Raw genomic sequence first — 20111 nt, 5'->3', positions numbered from 1 at the left:
CATTCATAAGAAAGACCAACTTTTGCTTCAGTGAGTGTGTGTGTGAGAGAGAGAGAGGGGAGTAAAATTTAAAAAAAAACAACTAAAAAATCAAAAATAGTAAAAAATTCTTCCTTGTTCATTTTAACCAAACGAAGCTTCGAGATACTTTGAATTAAATGGGTGAGATAGAACGATAACGGGAAATATGAATCCACAATCTTTCTTACTCCAGAACTTTCTACAATTATTTTGCAGGTTCACTATTAGCTGCACCTTTCTCAAAAGTGCAAGCTTCATTAGATACCAAGACCGGGACACACTTTCTGCAACTTTCTCGGATCCCTCAAGCACCAAGGACATAAAAACGACCGATAACTCGACAAATGAAAGGACCAAAAGAGTGATGAAATTAAGAGCAGAAGTGAGTACATAAATTTCTTAAGAGGCTCTCATACTCTCAAAAGAATCCAGAGTTTTTTTTTTCTAAGATTTGACGGTAAAGGTTATTTGACTAGCTCGAGTATCGCTTCCTATCATTAAACCTCATTAGCTCTCGACTCACCGTGCCAACAGAGCATCCTTCCACACCCACCCCAGATGTCTGAAATAGGGAATCGTTTAACAACTATAAAATCTTCCAAAGTATTCAAAGTGGATGAAGAAATAATGTTACTTGAAAACATACTGACCGAAAAGAAATACTTAAATGTAAAGCAACTATAAGGAACTTAATGGTTGGTTACAAGCCGCGGACATTTTGTACCTGGAAGCTGTTCATCAGATACACAGCCCCTGCTAAGTTCTTTTCGTACCGAGACTTGGTGTATCTTACATAAAATTTGCTGCAGAAATTGAGTTCCCTTATGCAACTGCGTAATTTGCCGCGTGCTTAGAAGCACGTGACTGCCGGAAATGGTTGTTAAGTGCGTGCGCACCTTCATGGCGCGGACTGTGGTTGAGTCACTGCACTTGACTAATGACGAGGCAACACAAACCTTGTAAAGTACATTCCGCATTCACAGGTCAGACAGGAGGTAGATAGAATCGTGTGTCTGATTTTATTTTGGCTTTGTGTCAAAGGTCGTGTACACCGGGGTGGGGAAGAACTCGGACATTGTATCTGGCAGTACCCAGACCATCGTCTTTTAAGACCACAAAATTCACTGTTAGGACAGTTTAATTTATCCTTCTCGCCCTCCTCGGTCTTAGATAATATTTATGTGGCTTTCTATGGCAAAGATAAGAATGTCTCATCGCGAAAGGTCTGGTAGCTTTTCATCGCAAATTAAATTAGAGAAAGCAGGGACAAGAACACATTATTTCGCAAACAAAGAGCTTGGACCAGCAAGCCAGTTCCCAACAGACCACTGATGGACAGACCCGGACTCTACTTGAAGCATCTGATACTCGTAAGCCAAACTGTCAACATCAGTGTCAGGAAATACTGTCTCAGAATGACATGTCACTGTAAACTGCCAATGTCGCATTCTTTATTATTTTCTTGCGCTGTTGTCGTTTCTGGATTGAGAGGTAGATGTCAATCTGTTCATGTTCCACTCAGCTTTATATGACAATGCGAGAAGTAAGATAGTTAAACTTTCCATTTCAGTGGGGGCGTAGAGTAAATCCAACAGTTTTAGATAAATGAGACAGAGAGGGGGGATATGTCACGTGACCACCAAGTGAACTGATGTTCGCGTTTCGTACCTTTTGGCAGTGTCCCATCCCACGAAAGAGAGAGAGAGGGAAATACTGAAAATAGCTGGTGTTTTGGCAAAAACAAAATCCTGAGTAGCTGCACAGCTAAATGCAGACAAATGTTTCTAAAAAAATACTCGGCAGTAAATGCAAAAACACATCCGGCAATAAATAGCTTGACACCTACGAACGGCAGGAAACAAATAGGAGAAATGTAGACGAGTTCATGGCTTTGTTTCGGATAACGGTTGTAGGCAGCACCCTGCAGAGAACAACAAAGTCGCACAGTTACATCCGTGATTTGAAAACAGTGGTCACATGGCCTTGTATACTATAAAACACATACCAACACAGACACACGTGCTCATCCGGGCACCCATGCACGCGCAGAGAAGTTACCAACAAGAAGCTGTCAAAGAGTGTGTGTGTAAGTTTGCTAGAGAGAGAGAAGACGAAAGTTCTTATCCTTCATAGGATGTAAGTCTCAGGACTACCTACAGCAAACGCTTGCTAAAGAAACCTATAGTCACCGTTTGTGAATATGTCTACATTATTTTTTATTTCGACATCACAAACAAAGCTTACTGCGTTCCGAAGAAAGAACTAAAGGAAAAACAAGAAAGGAGCAGGAACCGACGAATGAAAGATCGATTGACAAGGAATCTGTGTCATCATGTCCATTGTGTGAGGACTGAGAGGACAAGATGACCCTTTCACCCCTCAAACGTTAGAACAGCCGATGGATGGACAACTCGTAAAGGGATGAATAAAGCATCAAAGATTACATTTTGCATGAGAAGCTGAACAGGATCTTATATCTTTCATAAGACGGTCATTACATCCCATAATTTTTATTTTTGAATGTTTTGCCGTGTTGGACGTGAGATGTACAGATATTTACACTTCATAAATATATCCCAGCGAAACCGATATGAAAATGTGACCTGAAAGATGTGGATACGAAATGGAGGAATGGTTTTATTTCAGCTGACAAACACATCAAACCTAACTGCTCAAACCGATCAAGGGAGGGTCACGGTCAGGGGTCATCATCACTGTTTCCTCTCGAAAAGAAGTCATCAGAGATATTGTGTCCTTCACTGGGCGTCAGGACTTCTGGCAACCATCACAGCTCATTGTAGAAATAATTTTCAGATTTTATGATACTTCACTAAATAAATTACTTCACTATGTTTTGTTGTTACAAAAATGGTAATGAACTACCTTACCTACACAGCATCAATCACTTGTTATAAATAGAAGGACAGCTAAATTCTGAAGCAGCAGCGACTTATTCAATCACCAAGCCAAAGCGAGCACAAAAAATATTTTAAGTTACCCTCTGAGGATTTTTGTTATTAATTTTTTTCTTTAATAAATAACGCGACTGACATGTTCCGGTCACCATTTTTGTTCCCGCCAGGAAAATAATGTCAGAGGGAATACCCAACATCACAAGTCCATTCAACTACTCCAACTATGAAGAACATCCTTGATTGTTTTTACCGATTATACCTCCGGGGTACTGATGTAGTAGTGTCCGGAAACCCAGGGTAAAATAAGACAATAAAGGTAGAATGATAAAATAAAGGAAGAGTAAAAGAAACATCTCTACCACAGTGGTGTATGCTGCACGGCAAGCACCGCACCACATGTGAACACTGTACATAAAGTGGCTGTGAACAAATGTCAGCATCAAAATACAGGATGAAACAAACAGAAATGCTGAGTACCCGTGTCAAAACAGAATAAAACACATTTTCAGTAGTTTGCTTATGCGAACAATACCATCAAGTATTAGCTTACAATCAATAACAATAATTTACTTTGGTTTTGTTACAGTCAAATTTACAATGATTCAGGGGCGAGCTTTGATCCTTCTGGGGACTGAACAATTGTTGATGAAGAAAAAAAACAACAACACAATTTTAGAAAAAGTGAATGCTTTTTGCACGAAATGATGCTTTTGTGGTTGAAGTTCATACGGGACTACAAAAGTTTTAGGGTTTTTCACCGACTCAAACTGTAGAACCGTTGAACAAGCTGGAATACTCCGTGGATAAATTAAAAAAAAAAACATTTTGAGATAAGGATGATTTTGTTCTAGAGTTGACTGGAAGATGTGTATGATTGTGTAGAAGAGAACGAGTCTCTATTGTCTTTATCACCGACAATGCAGATTGAAAAAAAAGAGTTCCCAACAATGTCCCTTAAAGCCTTTCATTTAGAAACTAGTATACCCGTCCAGTCAAAGTACATCAGACATTTTGGATTTACGTTGATTGGGTCTGGACTCACGATTCACATCGTCCTTCTGAAAACATCAACAACAGAGGTCCTTGATCACCAACTCTCTCACTGAGATGAGATGTCATTAAGAGTTAGCAGTACTCAAGGTCCTTCACCTGGAAATAAATTACCTGCAGGTCTGTGTCTGAGGATGATTGGGAGGAATTGGCGAAATGCAACACCTCTACGAACGTCAATGCATTCTGTAATCAGGACATCGAGTTTCTGGATGGATGTCGGTGAGATGGTGTACCCGTCAGTTCATTGTCCAAAAAGGGTACTGTGTTCTGATGCGATCAGTCAGGGAGGGGGAAGGGAGGGTTCACGAGTTTCGGCGGCAGCCGCATTGGCTGACGATCATGTTCGGAAGAGAGGCCTGCACGAGGTTGTGATTGTGGTCAAAGAACCAGACGTCCAGCGGCTGCGAGTCTGTGGGTTGGCAGGTGGTGGTCTTGCGGTTCTTGCCGCGCCGGCCGCGGCTGCCCTCTCCTCTCCGACCTCGTCGGTTGTGTCTGGCGGTGGAGCTGGGTGAGGAGCTGGCCTGGGACCTGGAGGAACATGCCCCATCGCAAGCGGTGACCACGAGGGTGGTGGGAGCCACGATTGCCTCCCCTAACCCGTACTCGCTAGGTTCTACGGGGATGGACAGCACGCAACAACTGCGGGAGTTGTTGTTGGATTCGTCCACGCAGCTGCTCGTCGAGACGGCAGCTGACGATGGAGAGGAGTCCATCTCGGACAAGGATGTTGCTGAAGAAGAGGATACCGACGATGATGACCGCCTGTACCTACTTCCTTCTTCGGGTGTCCGGTCCTTGTCTTCAATGACCATGAACGGGAACTTGTCGCGGGTGTCCCCCGACGACTGCCGCTTGCACTTTTTGTTGGGTTCCAGGCTCCTGTGTCGGCCCCCTCGACCTTTCCTCCTCCCGCCGCCCTGCCGCAGTGACCTCCCCTTGGGAGTTGGCGCGCGCGGCTTCTGCTGGCGATCGGCATCGTCCTCCTCGAACTCGTCGACCTCGTCGCCCCTTGGCATGACGTCATTACTGGCGCAGCGCGTGGTCTCGCTGGGCATGACGAGGTGCGTGTGGTGGTTGCAGCGCTTGCAGCGGATGCGCAGCTTCAGCGTGCCGTTCTCGGAGGCTGGCAAGGACTGCACGAGCGACACGGGGAGACTGAGACGATGCCAGTTGCTGCTCTGCACGTGCTTCCTCAGCTCGGCGATGCGCTTGCCCTTGGGACTGCGCTCGTCGATCTGGAAGACCCGGATCTTGATGAGCCGCCCCTTCTTGGATTTGCGCCGTTGGCGGTTATTTTTGTTGCGCTTGTTCCAGATGTACACCCACAGGTTCACCTTGGCCACGCCCGTGCTGTCCGGGCGCTGGAGGTCAAACACAAGAATGTTTTTACCTGCAACACAAAGATGCACGGATTTGTGAAAAGTGATAATTCCATGCTTGGAAAACCTCGACTTGGAGACAGAAATTTGACCCGATTCGTCAGTAGTTGGACAAGATACATTATTCTTCACCAAGTAGGTGATCTACTTTCATCTGTTGTTACCTGGTCTATCCCCCCATCCATGTTTTTTTGACATTTGTTTTCCGGCGCACGCAATATCCACCCACGCCCCCCACACACACCGACACACAAAGAGAGAAGGAAGGGAGAGAAAGAAATAGTAGGAAAGAAAGCATAGACATGCAAGGATGAAGAAAGAGAGAAATAAAGAGGGAGATATCCAGGTTAGAGAAATCCAATTTCCTGAACAAGTATCCATTTTTAAACTGCTTAAATGTAAACAGAGGTTGAACTAGTGACATTTGCCTGATCTGAGGAATGAAGGACAGTTGCAATGACCACCCGCAATCAATACCAGGAGCCGCAATCCCACGATTACGAGCGTCTCCCGCGTGTTATTTCCAAGTCTATAAATGACTGACGGCGCAAATAGTCAAATGTCAATGGGCTCTTTATGATGTAGTAAATCAGATTTCAAACTGTGTCTGCAGCTCCGCCTACAGCGCGATGTGAAAACCAATGGACGTTCCAAACTGCCGCCAGATGGCACTTTCCCATGGTCCACTTCTTCATGGTGCAAAAGCAGAAATCCCAGGATTCCGTGATGACGCAAACGGCTAAATCATGAAGCGTCTGGGTGATGTGCATACCCACTTGTCCTGATAAAGGCCCGGGTATGAGACCCGTGCAAAACGCTCTAAGCTCGGTGTTAAGACAAACCCGAAACGTTCGCCAAATACCGGGTAAAGCGGGTACGCAGGGAATTTCCGAGGCGCGTTGGTGGTGGTTGATGGGATAGGTGGGTGGGAGGGGTGTTGGGAGGAAACTAAAAGTGGAGAAGACGGCCGAGAGGGCAGATAAACTTAATGCCAGCCACGTGACGCTGTCGCGTGACGTTAACAGGTCACGACAAGGGGGAACGTGCCTCTTCACGCGCGTGAGAGAGAGAGAAGGCAGCAAACTGTCATGAGAGCCGCTCACGACGGACGATCGCGGGGGTGGCGAACCCTGCAGGTCTGTGCGTGATTACGATTTACAGACCTCCAGGGTTAGTGCACGTGTGTAGCAGTTGTCTTACAGGTCACCTCCAGGTGTAGTGTACCTGCGCTCGCTTTGCCTTCCAGATGACCTTTAACCTTATTCATTCTTACAGACCGTACGCCTTGCTGACAGTTTACAAGCATCTTTGCTAAAATTTACATATGTGTGGACTCGGTTTACGATTTACAGAACTCCAGAGAGTTCATTTACACCTGTAAATACTGGCAACATCTTATTGCACGTTTATGCGCATACACTCCTAATTAGCACGTGGTCCCAGCTCTCCCATTGGCTGAGGCATTGACAGTGTAAGCACACAATTCTAACGACTGTGTTGACATCTTTCTGTGCACGACGATGTTTTTAGACTGTCTTGAGAAAGTAAAAGATATTCCTCTTGGATTCCTGGAAAAAAAAATACCTCGTACTAAATTTTACCCAGTTATTAGGAAAAAAAAAATGTTTCCCTCAACTAGATCTTTAAGGTTTTCAAATATTACCCTTGACAGAAGCAGAAGAGTTTCAGGAGGTAAGACACGTAGTATTCTGACATGCTTTCGATATATTTGTTTAGTATGGGTGCATGTGTTTAGCAACATCATCACCGCAAGATCATCCCAGGAATACAGATGGTCATCACCATGTTTCTTTGTCGCCATCGTCATCGCAGTTAGTTTGGTGCGAGGTTTGTGGATGCGACTATGAAGGCAACCATTGAAGAGGAATTCAAAGATAAAATAATCTAGCAGACAAGATGAGAGGACGAGCTAAACCACAGCATCTGGTCACTAATCCACTTATAAACAATTCTACTTATCATGTCGACTTTAACATTACTCTTGTTCCATCTTCATCAACGGCGGCACCAACACAAAACCTGTCATTCTGTAAATTAGGTAAACCTAACAACAAAACACACAATTAGGCCAACTAACCCACGAAACACCAACTTCTAACATCAGAAAGTTGTTGCAGAACATAACTAAGCTTTTTTCTTGTTAAAAAAAGCTGTCTTGAAACAAGGACACTATGCTTTGGAATTAGTCCAAGAGAGTAATGAGTCACACTCGAAATAATGAATGTCTGGAGGACCAGTTTCCCCGACATGTTTTGGTTGAACAAACTGTGAGTTACTCCCCCTTGTCTTGAGCATCGATTGCCATACAACATTTTCATATTATGTTTCCGCCAGCCTCCCCCTCTAGGATTGGAGATAAGGAAGCCAAACAGCATCTTCTCTGAAGGTGAATGACCTCTTTGAAGTTTTTTTTTCCCCCGAGCATGAAAATGACTTTCGATGAATAATACCCGGCAGGGGAAAGATACTGTGCATATATAAGATGCAAAAATGATATCAGCAGACTGGTTTGTCAGGAATACGATCACAGAGCAATGTGGTTAGAGCTGGAGGCCAAGAAAATGGCCAATTAAACTTCTTTATAACATTTAATTTAAATAAACTTTATACCATTTCATTTAAATAAACCGAATAAAAACCAAACATTCATGCCAGTATATAGGTTCTTCACTTTGCTACAATACTCATAACATAAAAATTCGATGTAAACGCGAAGAACAAAAGAGCAAACACACTGATAAAAAAATATTCATCTTGTTTGTACAAAGGGAAGTTGTTCGGTCAACGGAGAAATGCGATAGTGTAATTTTAATACGGATGCGAAGTGCAAAAGCCTGGTATAAAAACAAATTTTTCATTCTAGGGAAATGGAGAGAAGGCGAAAGATCAGAAAAGAGAGTAAACGTTGGGCTGAACCAATTTAGGGACGGAAAGTGGGGCGTGTGACGGTGGTCGTCGTGGTGGTTGTAGGGGGCAGAGTGGAAAATACCTCGTCCTGGGACCGTTGGAAAAAACTGAACGAAGAAGATTGATGGGTAGATCAACAGACGGGTTAATACGAGCAGGGCGGGGGTTGCAGACAATTGCAGGAAGCGGCAATGTCAGGACTGGGGTGTCGTGACACTTTCGTAAGTGCGTCTACGCATGCGCACAAGGGCCAACGTTCTGCATCGAGAGGTCATTATTATTATTTTTTTTGGGAGGGTGGGGTGATGGGGGTAGGGACAGCAGCAGCAGCAGGAGCAGTCTCCGGGACCTGGTGAGTCATCCTCGGTGTACGGGCAACGAGATTTTCTTATATTCCATTATCATAACTGCTTCGCCTGTCCTTGGCTGCGGACATGTGTTACCGGCGTGGACCCCTCTCCCCCATCCCCCACACGTACCCCCGCAGCTCACACGCAAACACACTAACAAAAAACACTATGCAAAGAGCGGCGATCGATGTATGTCCGCGCCGGCGGGGACGCGAATTTCCAGCCGCGCAAAATTGTCGCGCGGCGTGGGGGCGTCTTATTTGTATGCATGCAGCAAACCATCTATTAAATAACCGATGCACACTTTTGCCGTATCAGATAGAGACTGTTTCCATTACTGTCGCTGCTGTCAGTGGTCCTCCCTTACCATTCAGCCCCGATCAAGGCCAGAGGACGGAAATATGTCAATGCGGGGGGGAAGGGGATGAGGGTCGGGGAGAAGGAGCTGAGCCGTAAAATTTAAGACCATGTTTACATCTCAAGCTTACATTTACGGTACGCACGAGTGTAATATATCAAGACGAAAAACCACGTCTGGAGATTGTGTCTGCGTTATTGAGAAGAAAGATCGTTAGATACGGTTAAAGGAACGAAAAAGAGAAATTGTGGGGTGGTAGTGGTAGTAGGGGGGAGAAATGAGAAAAGAAGAGTCAAACGATTAGAAAATAAATCGAAGACAAAACGAAAGAATACAAAGGAAAGAAAGAGAAGGTTCAAATAAATACGTTTACTTACTCCAAGAAAATGGGAACTTTACAAAAAAAAAAAAGGCGATGAAATAATCGAGAAAAAAAAAGAATATGTTTGAAAGAAGGAAGGAAGAAAATAAGGAGAATCAAGAGTACTGCTGTTGACGTGGGGTGCAGATGACGGTGATATACAGACAGCAAACGGAAGACAACAATTATTCCAAACAACAAGATACAAGCCGCCGTGTGCTACAAGCTGGACAAAGGGAGGTAACAGGGACGCCAGGAAGTCTGAGACGAGTGACTGTACTTAGTCCGGTCAAAAGCATGCTGTGGCCTGACCTTTTCGGCGGAGCTTCCAATGCCTATAGGGTGGAGTGTGTGTGTGGAGGTGGAGGGGTGGGAGAGGAAGAATGGGGGACTGGGATTTGTTGGGGGGAACTTGGGAGGCGAGGAGAAAGTGCGCCTCACCCTCGGGCCAGGGGCTCGCTGGCCGAAAGCAAGTATCGACGATTGTTGCAGGGGTGTAGAAGGGCGGTCGCTCGAATAATTTGAGGAAATAACTAAGGATCTAATTTCTGCCTGAATGCTTTCTCTGAGATAATTCCTCCTTTTTTTGCGTGTTTGCAGAGTATTTGTTTTCCTAACCTGCATTTAAAAACATGACATAGATTTTTAATGACACACGCACGCACACACCTTCACACAGAGAGGCAAGGACCTCAAACAGTCGCTTGTATAAAACAAAACATGGCTTGAAATTAATTGTAGAAATAGTAAGTTTTATGCTTCTTTTCTTTAAAAAAAGCAACTCGTTTTTCTCTCCTAACAGCGTTAAAAACCTTCATTAAATGTCTCGAAACGAAGAAATTGTATCCGCACACCCATTCTAAACACGACTCCAACAATTGGCATGGCCTCAGTTGTTTACTGAAGAACATCTACAACCTTGCTCAACACCCTCCCCTGTCTTCTTGTGGTCCATTTTATAGGTCAGTAGTGAGCAGACCTCTCAACAGTTCTTTGACATTTTATTTAAAATAAGTGCAATGCCTTCAGATCCCTAAATCCTTGGAAATCTTTTCTAAGTTCAAACTGACTCACCGTTGTTTTTATCATTTTAATTAACAGAAGATTTAGTGTACAGAGCCGTCATAATGTCGATTAGTGAGAAAGAGTGGAGGGGAAAGAGGGAAAACGGTTTGTCACATCAGCACAAAGGTTTAAGTTAGGTGAACATAGACAAGACAGACTGAAGTGGTGAGCTTTGCTACTTCTCTTGTAGACAGTTGTTTCTCTTTCTTCTCCCCACCCCATGTTGAGGACCGGTGTTCAACTGATACCAGTCAAGGAATGAATGAAATAAATAAATCAAACATGGGTGCGTGTCTCTGAGCTAACACAATAACATAGGGTGGGCCACTTCAAAATAGCTATAGTAGAAGGAGGAGGTGGGCTATTTAATAGTGGCCCACCCTGTAGAACTCTCTGAAGCCATCGCACAACTTATCGTATGTCTCGATTAGTGACTATCCTTCTGACACCGACCTTTGCCCCTTTCCTCATCATACAAAAATATAGCAAATACAACGAAAACATAAAACAACCCAGCATAATCCCTTCTCCGCGGACAAACCGTCTCTTGCCGAGTGCATTGCTCGGTCAGCCGTGTCACGGAGAGGTCACTTCCCTTGAACTGCCTCCCGAGAGGAAGCACTAAAGGGAGGTTGGGAGGATAGCACCACTGTGGTAGTACACGTGACAGGAGCAGACGCTCCGACCAAACCTTTGGTAAAATGTGGACAGGTCCTCGCTGCTGTTGTGTAATGCATCCCTGCAAACGAACCCTCTCTCCTCCCGAGACCTCCCGACAGTTGACTTTTCTTGGGCGATGACGCCAGCTCTGGAAACAGCCGATATCCTTGCCTGCCGCTTGCATCCCGGATTCTTCCGCGCACGCGCACTTAATTTCCTGATGTGTCGTCGGCGGAGGCAGAGGTTATTGTTAAAGTGGAGGAGAACAGCGATCGCATCGGGGGGAGAGGGAGGGGCGATGCGTGCGCCCGTTGTAGTGTGTAGGGGGGGGGGGAAGGGGAAGTAATTATTCAAACGACTTGAGCTCATCCTCCATCGTCTAGTCGCCGTTGAAGGGTGGGTGGGTTGGAGTTTGAGGGAGGGATGGCCTGCCTGACAGTACCGGACAAACAGGACTAAGACAATGATAATGTATGGAGAGATGCGGAGATTCTTGTTTCTTGTTCCCTCAACAGAAAAGGAAAACAGTGATGGTTTATGGCAGCAGGAAATTGTCATAGCAACCTTTCTGAACTCAAGTTATTTTTTATGTCCTTGTGATTGGTTCCATCCTCTTAGTTTTATTATTTTTACAGTACTGATACACTGGCTTCTTCACTTTCTGACTATTTATACCGATGAGTGCACGTGGTGTGTGTGTACGCGCGCGTGCCCTTTAGTGTATGTGACTCAGTTCACGTGTGGCAACATATAGGCCTGTGCACGTGCTATGTAGGTGTACAAACGTGCAGGCACGCGCGAATAGATTAGCAATACAGGATTCCCATGCATCCTTTCTGAACTGACCTTTCTGCACTGCTCTGAACTTCATGAATGTTCCCAGCTCTCTGCTAAGTGCCAGCCGTTCTGGTGTCTCGAGAGGTTTATTTATTTTTTGGTATGTGGTAAAATCAAGAAGCGTGCGTTGCGTCTGTCCGTGGGCCTGCGCACAGCGGTGCGGAAGTACCCCTGTAGACGACCTTGACCTGCAGATGCTGGCCTCGGAAGCAGTTAGAGATGCGGCACAACGATGGATGCCAAGGCTAGATTTTTAAAATTCTGCTGTGCCGGTGGTTCACGATTAGACATTTTTATTTTGTGGACGGAGAAGGTCCACACCAGGATGAGAAAACAAGGAAGAAGCTTTTACACAGGATCGTCTTCCTGTCGCCAGATAAAAAGCTTTTCACTCCGTAATGGTCTTCTCGAAGAAAGGAGAGAGTGAGACGAGTGCCTTTCAACTATAATCCTTAAAAAACATAAAAACTGTTTCATATAACAGCTACGAACCTATCTCTGCAGGTAAAAATGTCATTAATAATTCTGAAACTCAATGAAAACAAGATATAAAAACTTTGAGACGAAAGCCATGCGAGTGATGGCTATCATCACCAGCAGCTAGCTGACAGTTATTCTGCAGGGAACCTAGTTGTTGTTGAAAAAGACTTTGACGATTGAGAGAACCGATGTGATAATGAGAAACTAAAAAAATCACAATGAAAAAGGTGAATCAAAATATTTGATATGAAAGTAGAGGCTAAGTGAGTGAACGTGTGTGTGTGTGTGAATGAGACAGAGATTGAGAGTGAGTGGGAAGAAGAGAGACGAGAGAGAGTGAGTAAAATGAAACTTTTTTCTAACTCTGCATTTTCTTTTATCGTTCTTTTAGCGCGTCCCTATAATAATTCGAAAATAGTTTGCACCATGACACATCTATCAGTAGTCTTGATTACTGTACACCTGTGACAGAAGGTCTCCAGCTTGTCAAAGCAATTTGTTCCTGACCTCTGACCCCATTCTTGTTTTTGTGACTCCAGCTGTAAGTGTACCACTGGCCACGTGACATTTGATGACATTCCACATGTACCACCCTGCTTACCCCCGTGGCATGTTATCACAACACTGCCTCCATTACCCCAGTATGTCCTGGCAATGCTGCTCTCATGACCCAAGTTGTCAGGGTGATACACTCCACCCGGAATATGATGTTAATCGAGGAAGGATGCACTTTTATCTTCACAGTATTCAAGATGCTTTATTCTTATTCTTTCCCTCTCTCAGGGAAACAATATTGAAATGTTCAAAAGTCAGTTATCCTCAGAAAGATTTTTAAGTGCCTTTACTTGTTTATTTTTGTCTTTAATTCTTACTTTACAATGTAACCTAAGATAACCGAAGACCTTAAGGACCAACCGAGACCAGGTGTTGCCGGGTGCAGCACGTGACCCTCACGCGGTGCACTGACGTGGCCGATGATGCTCAGGTCACGTGAACGGAGCCGGCGGCTGTTACAGTGAGTAAACAGCCTTGGCCATGGCTCCTGCTCCGTGACTGATGAGTCTAGACACCATACGAGCCAGTGTTTGCCATGCCAGCAGCAGGAGGGCAGAGGACAAGATAATGATTTACAACCTATAAACACTATCAACACTCCCGCCTGCCCCTCGTCCCGCTCATGCATTCTTCGCATTTGGAGAGCATTCTGAAAAATAACATGGTGGTAGGGGTGCCTTGTGGGGTGGGTGGGAATCTGCTTGTAAATAATTGATATTTTTTTGCTGGGAGAAGGGAGTGGCGAACCGATACAGACGAATGACCTCAGATAATATTTTCTGGTGTCAACTAAGTCATGCGGAGTTTCCACGGGGTGGACACTTGTTGAGATTTCTCGTCGGATGACCATAACATTCAAGTCGAGACTGGACAAAAAATCCCTTACCATCTCTTCTCCTTTAAAGTTACAAACACTCTCTGTGTCTTTATATTTTTATATATCTAGGGGTCTTAAGAGACAAGGTTTGACTTCTCGAAAGACGATTTCATTTAAGTTTGCATCGCAATGGAGAAACACAAAGGTCAAGGGAAGACAGGATCCTCGTAGAAGAAAGGTCAGCAGACCTGCCTCTTTCTGGTTCCATTCGACATTTTGTGAGAAGTGTTTTGACTCCCCTCTCCCCCGAGATCCAATAACGAGAGAAATAATGCACAAAACAAATATGTATTTTCCATCCACAGATACCAAACTTCTTTGGGTTTGTACCCAGCGTAAACATCTGGTTTTTGTTTTTCTGTGTAACTTCCAGAACTTTCTCGTCTCTTGTTGCCGAGGAGATGACGGGAACTGCAGCCAGTGGCTGGTGCTACTCGTTCCCATCGGTGCATGCGTGATCCCCCACGCCACAGGTGACAGCCCCCTCGGCCCTCCTCATGGCCTCACCTTTACACCCTTTCCCTTTTGCTCTGTCAACGGGCTGCACCTGTTGCACGCGCTGGACCCTGCACCTGGCTGGAAGCGCGTGCATGCCAGATATGAATGGAATGGCGCGAACGCACAGCTGCAGAGCCACCTCATTAAACACCACGGGAGGTGCTGGGAGCCACCTCATTGAAACAACACAGTGCTGGGAGCCACCTCATTGAAAACCACGGGAAGTGCTTTCGCCGGCGACTGTAATACAGCCAGGGCGAAGGGGTTCGACCACAAACAAAGCTTCCTATAATTTTGGAGACAGACAGCAGTGATACATTTCACCTCTAATTATCTTTCACATCAAAGTAAGAAGAAAAGTCAAGATACTCTAGTTGGCATCATCATCCACTTGACTGGAGGCACTCACCTTGGATGTGTCAGCAGATTAATAAACGGATCCTGCATCTGTCACAGAGAGTGACATGAGACTAAACAGCCAGAACAGCACAGGAAATCATGTTTATCATTGATTGTGTATTTGTACCTGTTAAAATCATTAAATGTTTACAGGCTTACAAGGGAAACTGAGTTGTTTGTGAGGAAAAAAACACTCAAATGTCTGTGACATCATCACTAAGCAACACACTGACTACAGAAGGACCGAGTATCTAAACCTAAGCAAAAACTGGATTTTGTCATTGTTTAATAAACAGAATCTTTTTTTTTTTTCGTTTCTCGGGAAGCGTTGGTGGATGGTCCACCGGTTGTCCAAAATTCAGGCCGTTTGTGTCTGGATGCCACCCGAATGGAAGGGAGAGGTTGCAGACAGGAAGAGACCTTGCTCTGTGATGTGCTGTTGCAGGAGGTGGCCTAGCCCGCTCTTGTTTGTGTCTGTGGTATACAGACCTGTCCTAGACTTCCCTTTGGACAACAGCCAATGTGTTTGCCAGTTTGCAGACAACAAAATAATGGAAACTTATTTCTTTACTTGATGTTCGCATGTTTAATACTCCTGCGCCAACACGTTTTTTTGTGATTTGTATTGGTTTGGTTTCTTCTTGGCGAGGGTTTGAAAGTCAAAGGAGGAACAGACTTTGCTGTAATCGTTCCTTCTCCGGATGTGTTTGGTGGCTTCACGTGATGTACAGGTGTTAATGAACCAACTGCTTAGTTCATTGAGTTGATTATTCTTACTGGTCAGAAATAACCGAGCACAAAGGAGAGGAGGATCACGTGAACTCGTTTGTGACACAATATCCCATCGACCCATGCGGCAGACTTGTTTAGAACTTCCGCCGTAGATAGAGGATTTCCTCTGTAGAAAAATACTTTTCTTTACTGAAACCTGCGAAAACTGAAGCCAGTGAAAACTCTACATACACTGACATCTACATCCCCACTTCCTGCGTATTTTTTCAGTTCAGTAAACAAATGCAGACCCTCAGTCTATTCTCACTCTCTCTCATATTTTGTGTTAAGGGGGCTAGTTGCATAGAATGTTTTTAAAACTTAAAACTTCTCTAAAGATTCAAATTAATTTATTTTCAAAAATTGCTCCAATAAAATTTAGACACATTGCACAAGTACATCAGAAAATGTCTCTGACAGAGACACACAAATAAGTACAATCACAGTGAGAAAGAAACACACGCACGCACGCACACACACACACACACACACACACACACACACACACACACACACACACACACACACACACACACACACACACACACACACACACAAACACACACAGAAGGGAGGGGTGAGGTCAATATCCTTAAATATTTACTGCCCATAGGTCATTAGAATGAAGACACTGTCCATTGCGCTTGTCTGCAACATCGATCAGAGGGCAAAGGGCATCCTTCTCTCCATCCCATATCCATCGTATCAAGTCTATGCTTACCCCTCCCAAAGGCCTACTTAGCTTCCCGAACCTTCACCTCGCAGTCTGGAGGGTAAAGCGCTTGTCAGACTGTAAGATTGGATATTAAAACAAACCCGAAAAAACAAGTGGAAAAAATTGTCTAACTTTGCTAATCTCATATTTCCCTCTCAGTAAATCTGTCAATTCTGTCTGTTTGCGACGATATTTACTTCTGTTTTTTATATTGTGTTTGTCAGAAGCATGAAATAGCATGAGGGGTAGGGTAGTCTACCCCAGGGTAGGGTCGGGGGGATAATCTCGACTTTTCGAAAAATATGACAGCTAAACTAAAATTTACTAACAAAGCTTTGTAATGCGTGTTTCCCGGATAACATCAACACAGACATGTTTGTTGTCACACACAGTGATGACAAGAGTCTGTCGCCTGCCCGTCTGTCCCTGACCGGAACAAGAAAATGTGCCTGAACACGCACACCCGCCCGAGTCCCCGGGTTTGCAGGAACCCGAGTCGGGTGATTGACAAATTTGCAGACAGCGTAGGAGGATGGTCTGATTGCATCTTATCAGCACCGTGTGCATTGTGCTGATTTGTTTGGCCCACAGCTCATTTGCATGCCAGCACTTTTGTGAATGGAACCATTCCCCAAAGGTCGTCTGATTCATAAATTTTCTTGTGTGTGTGTGTGAGAGAGAGAAAGAGCTGTGCTGGTGAGGATGGAACGGAGGAGGTATAATGCGGAGCTTGAATGCACTGCATTTATTTGGCCTCATCATCTGCGGGTGCAGGAGACAGGCCCAAGAAAGATGTGCAATCTCGGGATGAATATGAAGGGGAAAAAGAGTTATTTTTGGCAATAGAAATACTATTTTTTGGTAACGGTAATAATTATGAATCCTCCTTGGCAGCAATTATCACAATGCTAGCAATTATATAACACATCCTGACAATGTTAACAATTATTAAACCTTTGTTCAGGGTGGAGCTCCCTGCCCCGCATCCTTCTGTCGGTTAAACGACTTCCCTTGTTTAACAATCAGAGATTACTAAATGCAATATCGATGACGACGACAATAAAACGTCAACAAGAATAAACGACAAAAATGAAGGAATTGATAATACGACGACGACGAATTGAAGTTAATTAACATCTTCATTAGTGTCGACAAACTGACAGCTTTCTTGAGATTGACAGGTCAATAGTGGATGACAAGCGTATTGGTAAAACTCGAGTGGCTAATCGTGCCTAATGACAACAGCTTACATGACTGATGACACTAACCGTCAATCTTAACTTTGCGAGTTATTGTGTATGAGACCTCTAGTCATCTCTTCACAAGAAACTGATAGCATTCTAAGACTTCCCTGAATTAACTTTACCTCGCATAATTTTTTTTCAGGAAAAGATAACTCAGAAAGGTTCACAACGTTAAAGGGACGTAATTAAGATAAAAAAAAAGGGCCACACGATGCTTTCTGTAGACTAGATGCAATCTTTTCCTCCTTCTCCAAAAGGAGAGTTACAAACTAAATCTCCAGGACCACCAGCGACTGTTCAGGGTATACCGGGTAGCAGATCACACCTGTCTAAAGTCGACAGGTAACAGGCGGTAGGTGGAAACGACAGTTACAGCCCTCCCTTCACTTCTCCGCCACGGACACTTCAAAAGATGAAACAACTTATGTCAAAAAAAAAAAAAAAGTAATGTGTGTGTTACGAGATCCTGAGGTTTCTGCCTATTACCTGAAATAAATCCCTTGCCCTCAGCCCCTTTACCCCCGCCACAACCACCACCACAGGTTCAGAACACTGGTGCAAAGTCATGGACAGGTTTTCTATAAATAACTGTTAAGGTTTACATAACACAGAGGTCGTGGAAGAGGAGAAGTCAGTTCACAGGATTCACAAAAGGTTTCTATAAGATGCCAGCATTCTCTCTCTCTACCCCACAAGTGTTGTCCTTTGACCCCGGGAACTGCCACCCAGAGATGGAGCAGGACTGCCAGAGTTAAGCTCGGTTAGAACGTGGACACAATTATCTGGATGTCAATGATCCCCTCCTCTTCTTTTTATTTTGTTGCGGAGAAGTACACTTGAAATGTCAAAGTTCAAGCCAACTTATTTAATTCGTGCGCTCCCACGATATTATCGCCACGAGCGCTTATCCCCACAGACACTGTGGTAACCACCCGGCGATGATTGTTTTCTTATCTATAGATGCAAGGTATTTTTCTCGAAATCTTGCTTTCTCGAGATACGACCCTACAAACATCCCCAGGAACAGAAACAAGTCTCAATTCTGACATAACGGTTTGGGTAATTAATATACTTCCATCGCTTCCATTGAAGTCCACAGTCTACATATCCATGTACCTATGGTCACGTGTAATGTTTACCTTGACCTTTTCATGGAAAAGTTTGTAGCTTGTATCTCTAAAACAGAAGGAAGGCAAGGAAGGGGGGAAAGGAGAGGATGGATTCACCTAGATGTGGGGAGAAGGTATCTTGCACTGAACTTCAGGAATCAGCAGAAAAAACATGGCCCCCCGTTAGTCTTTGAACTCCGAGCTGCCGGGTCACCGAGTAGTACCTGGCAAGGGTTAGTGAACGACAAGGTATGTTGACTGGTGATGATGGAGCTGGAGGGTGGTGTGTGGATGTGTTGAGAAGTGAAAGACCAGTCGGAACGATTTCTCAGCAACGGATGCAAACAGCTCGTGAAGATCTAAGAACGACGAAAGCAAGAGGAGGGAAAAAAAGAAGAAGGGCGTATAACTCTGTCGACAGGTAGTCGTAATAAGACGCCACAAATGAAGCGACCTCGCCATCACAGGTAGCCTGGTTCCTAGCCAGAAGGTTAATGATCGACAGAACCGACAATAATAAGTCATGCAGTGCGCCAGTTTTTTTATGCACACGTGTGTGTGTGTGTGTTTGTTTTTTTCGGAAGTGCGACATAGAAAGTGTTTTTCACGCTCCATTCCCCTCCCCCAACACATTTTTATCTTTAAAAAATAAGGCAAGTACTCGTGTGTGTGTGTTCCAAGTATTGCTGGCGGTTTTAAGGCTAAGCATCTGTGCGGATTGATATCCCGTTGGCGTGTTGGCTTATTTCTCGATGAGGATCCACTTAAGGAAGACAGAGCAACCGACTTGTTTTCGTTCCAGAGACACCAGACGACCTTCTGCTGGGAAGGAGGGTCACAACGCAAGTTGTCCTGATGTCAGGAACGAGAGTCAGATGGTTGACATGGCAACGCCTTATCAGCATGCTCTTCCAGACTTGCCTCCAAGAATCGTATCGAATGTAGGTCAGTCCATGTGGACTCCCAATACCCCCTGCCCCCGGGAGGAAATAATAAGCACGTCCGACACATTTTCTTGAATTTTGAATAACAGTATCTTTTATTTAGTTCCTTCCTTCTATCTTCACCGTTTCATTGGGTTTTAATGACCCCTTTAAACTTTGAACTTCTTCTTTCAACAATGGTGATAGAATGTTTGAAGTGTTGGTGTAACTAATAACACAGATAAAAGATTTTATCCTCATCCTCATCATCATCATGATGCTTTTGTGTGCTTGACTCCTGACTCTCGTCAATATCCACCCAGTCATCGCTGTTTTTGTTTTTTTTTTTTCTCTCTCTCCGTCCCTCCACCCTCACCCGTTGTGAGATCTCGCGAGCATTTAGCCCGGTCCAGAGCCACCCTGATAAAAAGCCTTCATGTTCTATTGTTCCAACGTCTTGCAGCTGGCGGAGAACGGGGTCAAAGTTCTCTCCCCATTCCAGACAGCGCTGCTCGTTGTTTTCGTCCCTTTGTTTCTTTTTTCCCCAGGGTCGCTGGGATTCCTCCCGCTGCATCTGTCGTCTCCACCTTCTCCTTACATGGCTCTTCATCTG

The 20111-nt window shown here is 44.5% G+C and overlaps 1 protein-coding gene across 1 annotated transcript in view; it reads right to left on the bottom strand.

Moving 5' to 3' along the window:
- Positions 1-402: 402 nt before the first annotated feature.
- The window catches only part of LOC112564196 (inhibin beta A chain-like), a 40570-nt gene continuing 20861 nt past the window's right edge, over positions 403-20111 (bottom strand). The window contains exon 2 of the mRNA XM_025238845.1: positions 403-5379. Within this exon, the coding sequence (XP_025094630.1) occupies positions 4292-5379 (1088 nt within the window). The 3' untranslated portion in view covers positions 403-4291. The remainder of the gene's footprint in view (positions 5380-20111) is intronic.

This window comes from Pomacea canaliculata, linkage group LG5 (assembly GCF_003073045.1).
Source record: "Pomacea canaliculata isolate SZHN2017 linkage group LG5, ASM307304v1, whole genome shotgun sequence".
NCBI lineage: Eukaryota > Metazoa > Mollusca > Gastropoda > Architaenioglossa > Ampullariidae > Pomacea > Pomacea canaliculata.
The sequence above is the reverse complement of the archived record's forward strand: the minus strand, read 5'-3'. Positions and strand labels throughout refer to the sequence as shown.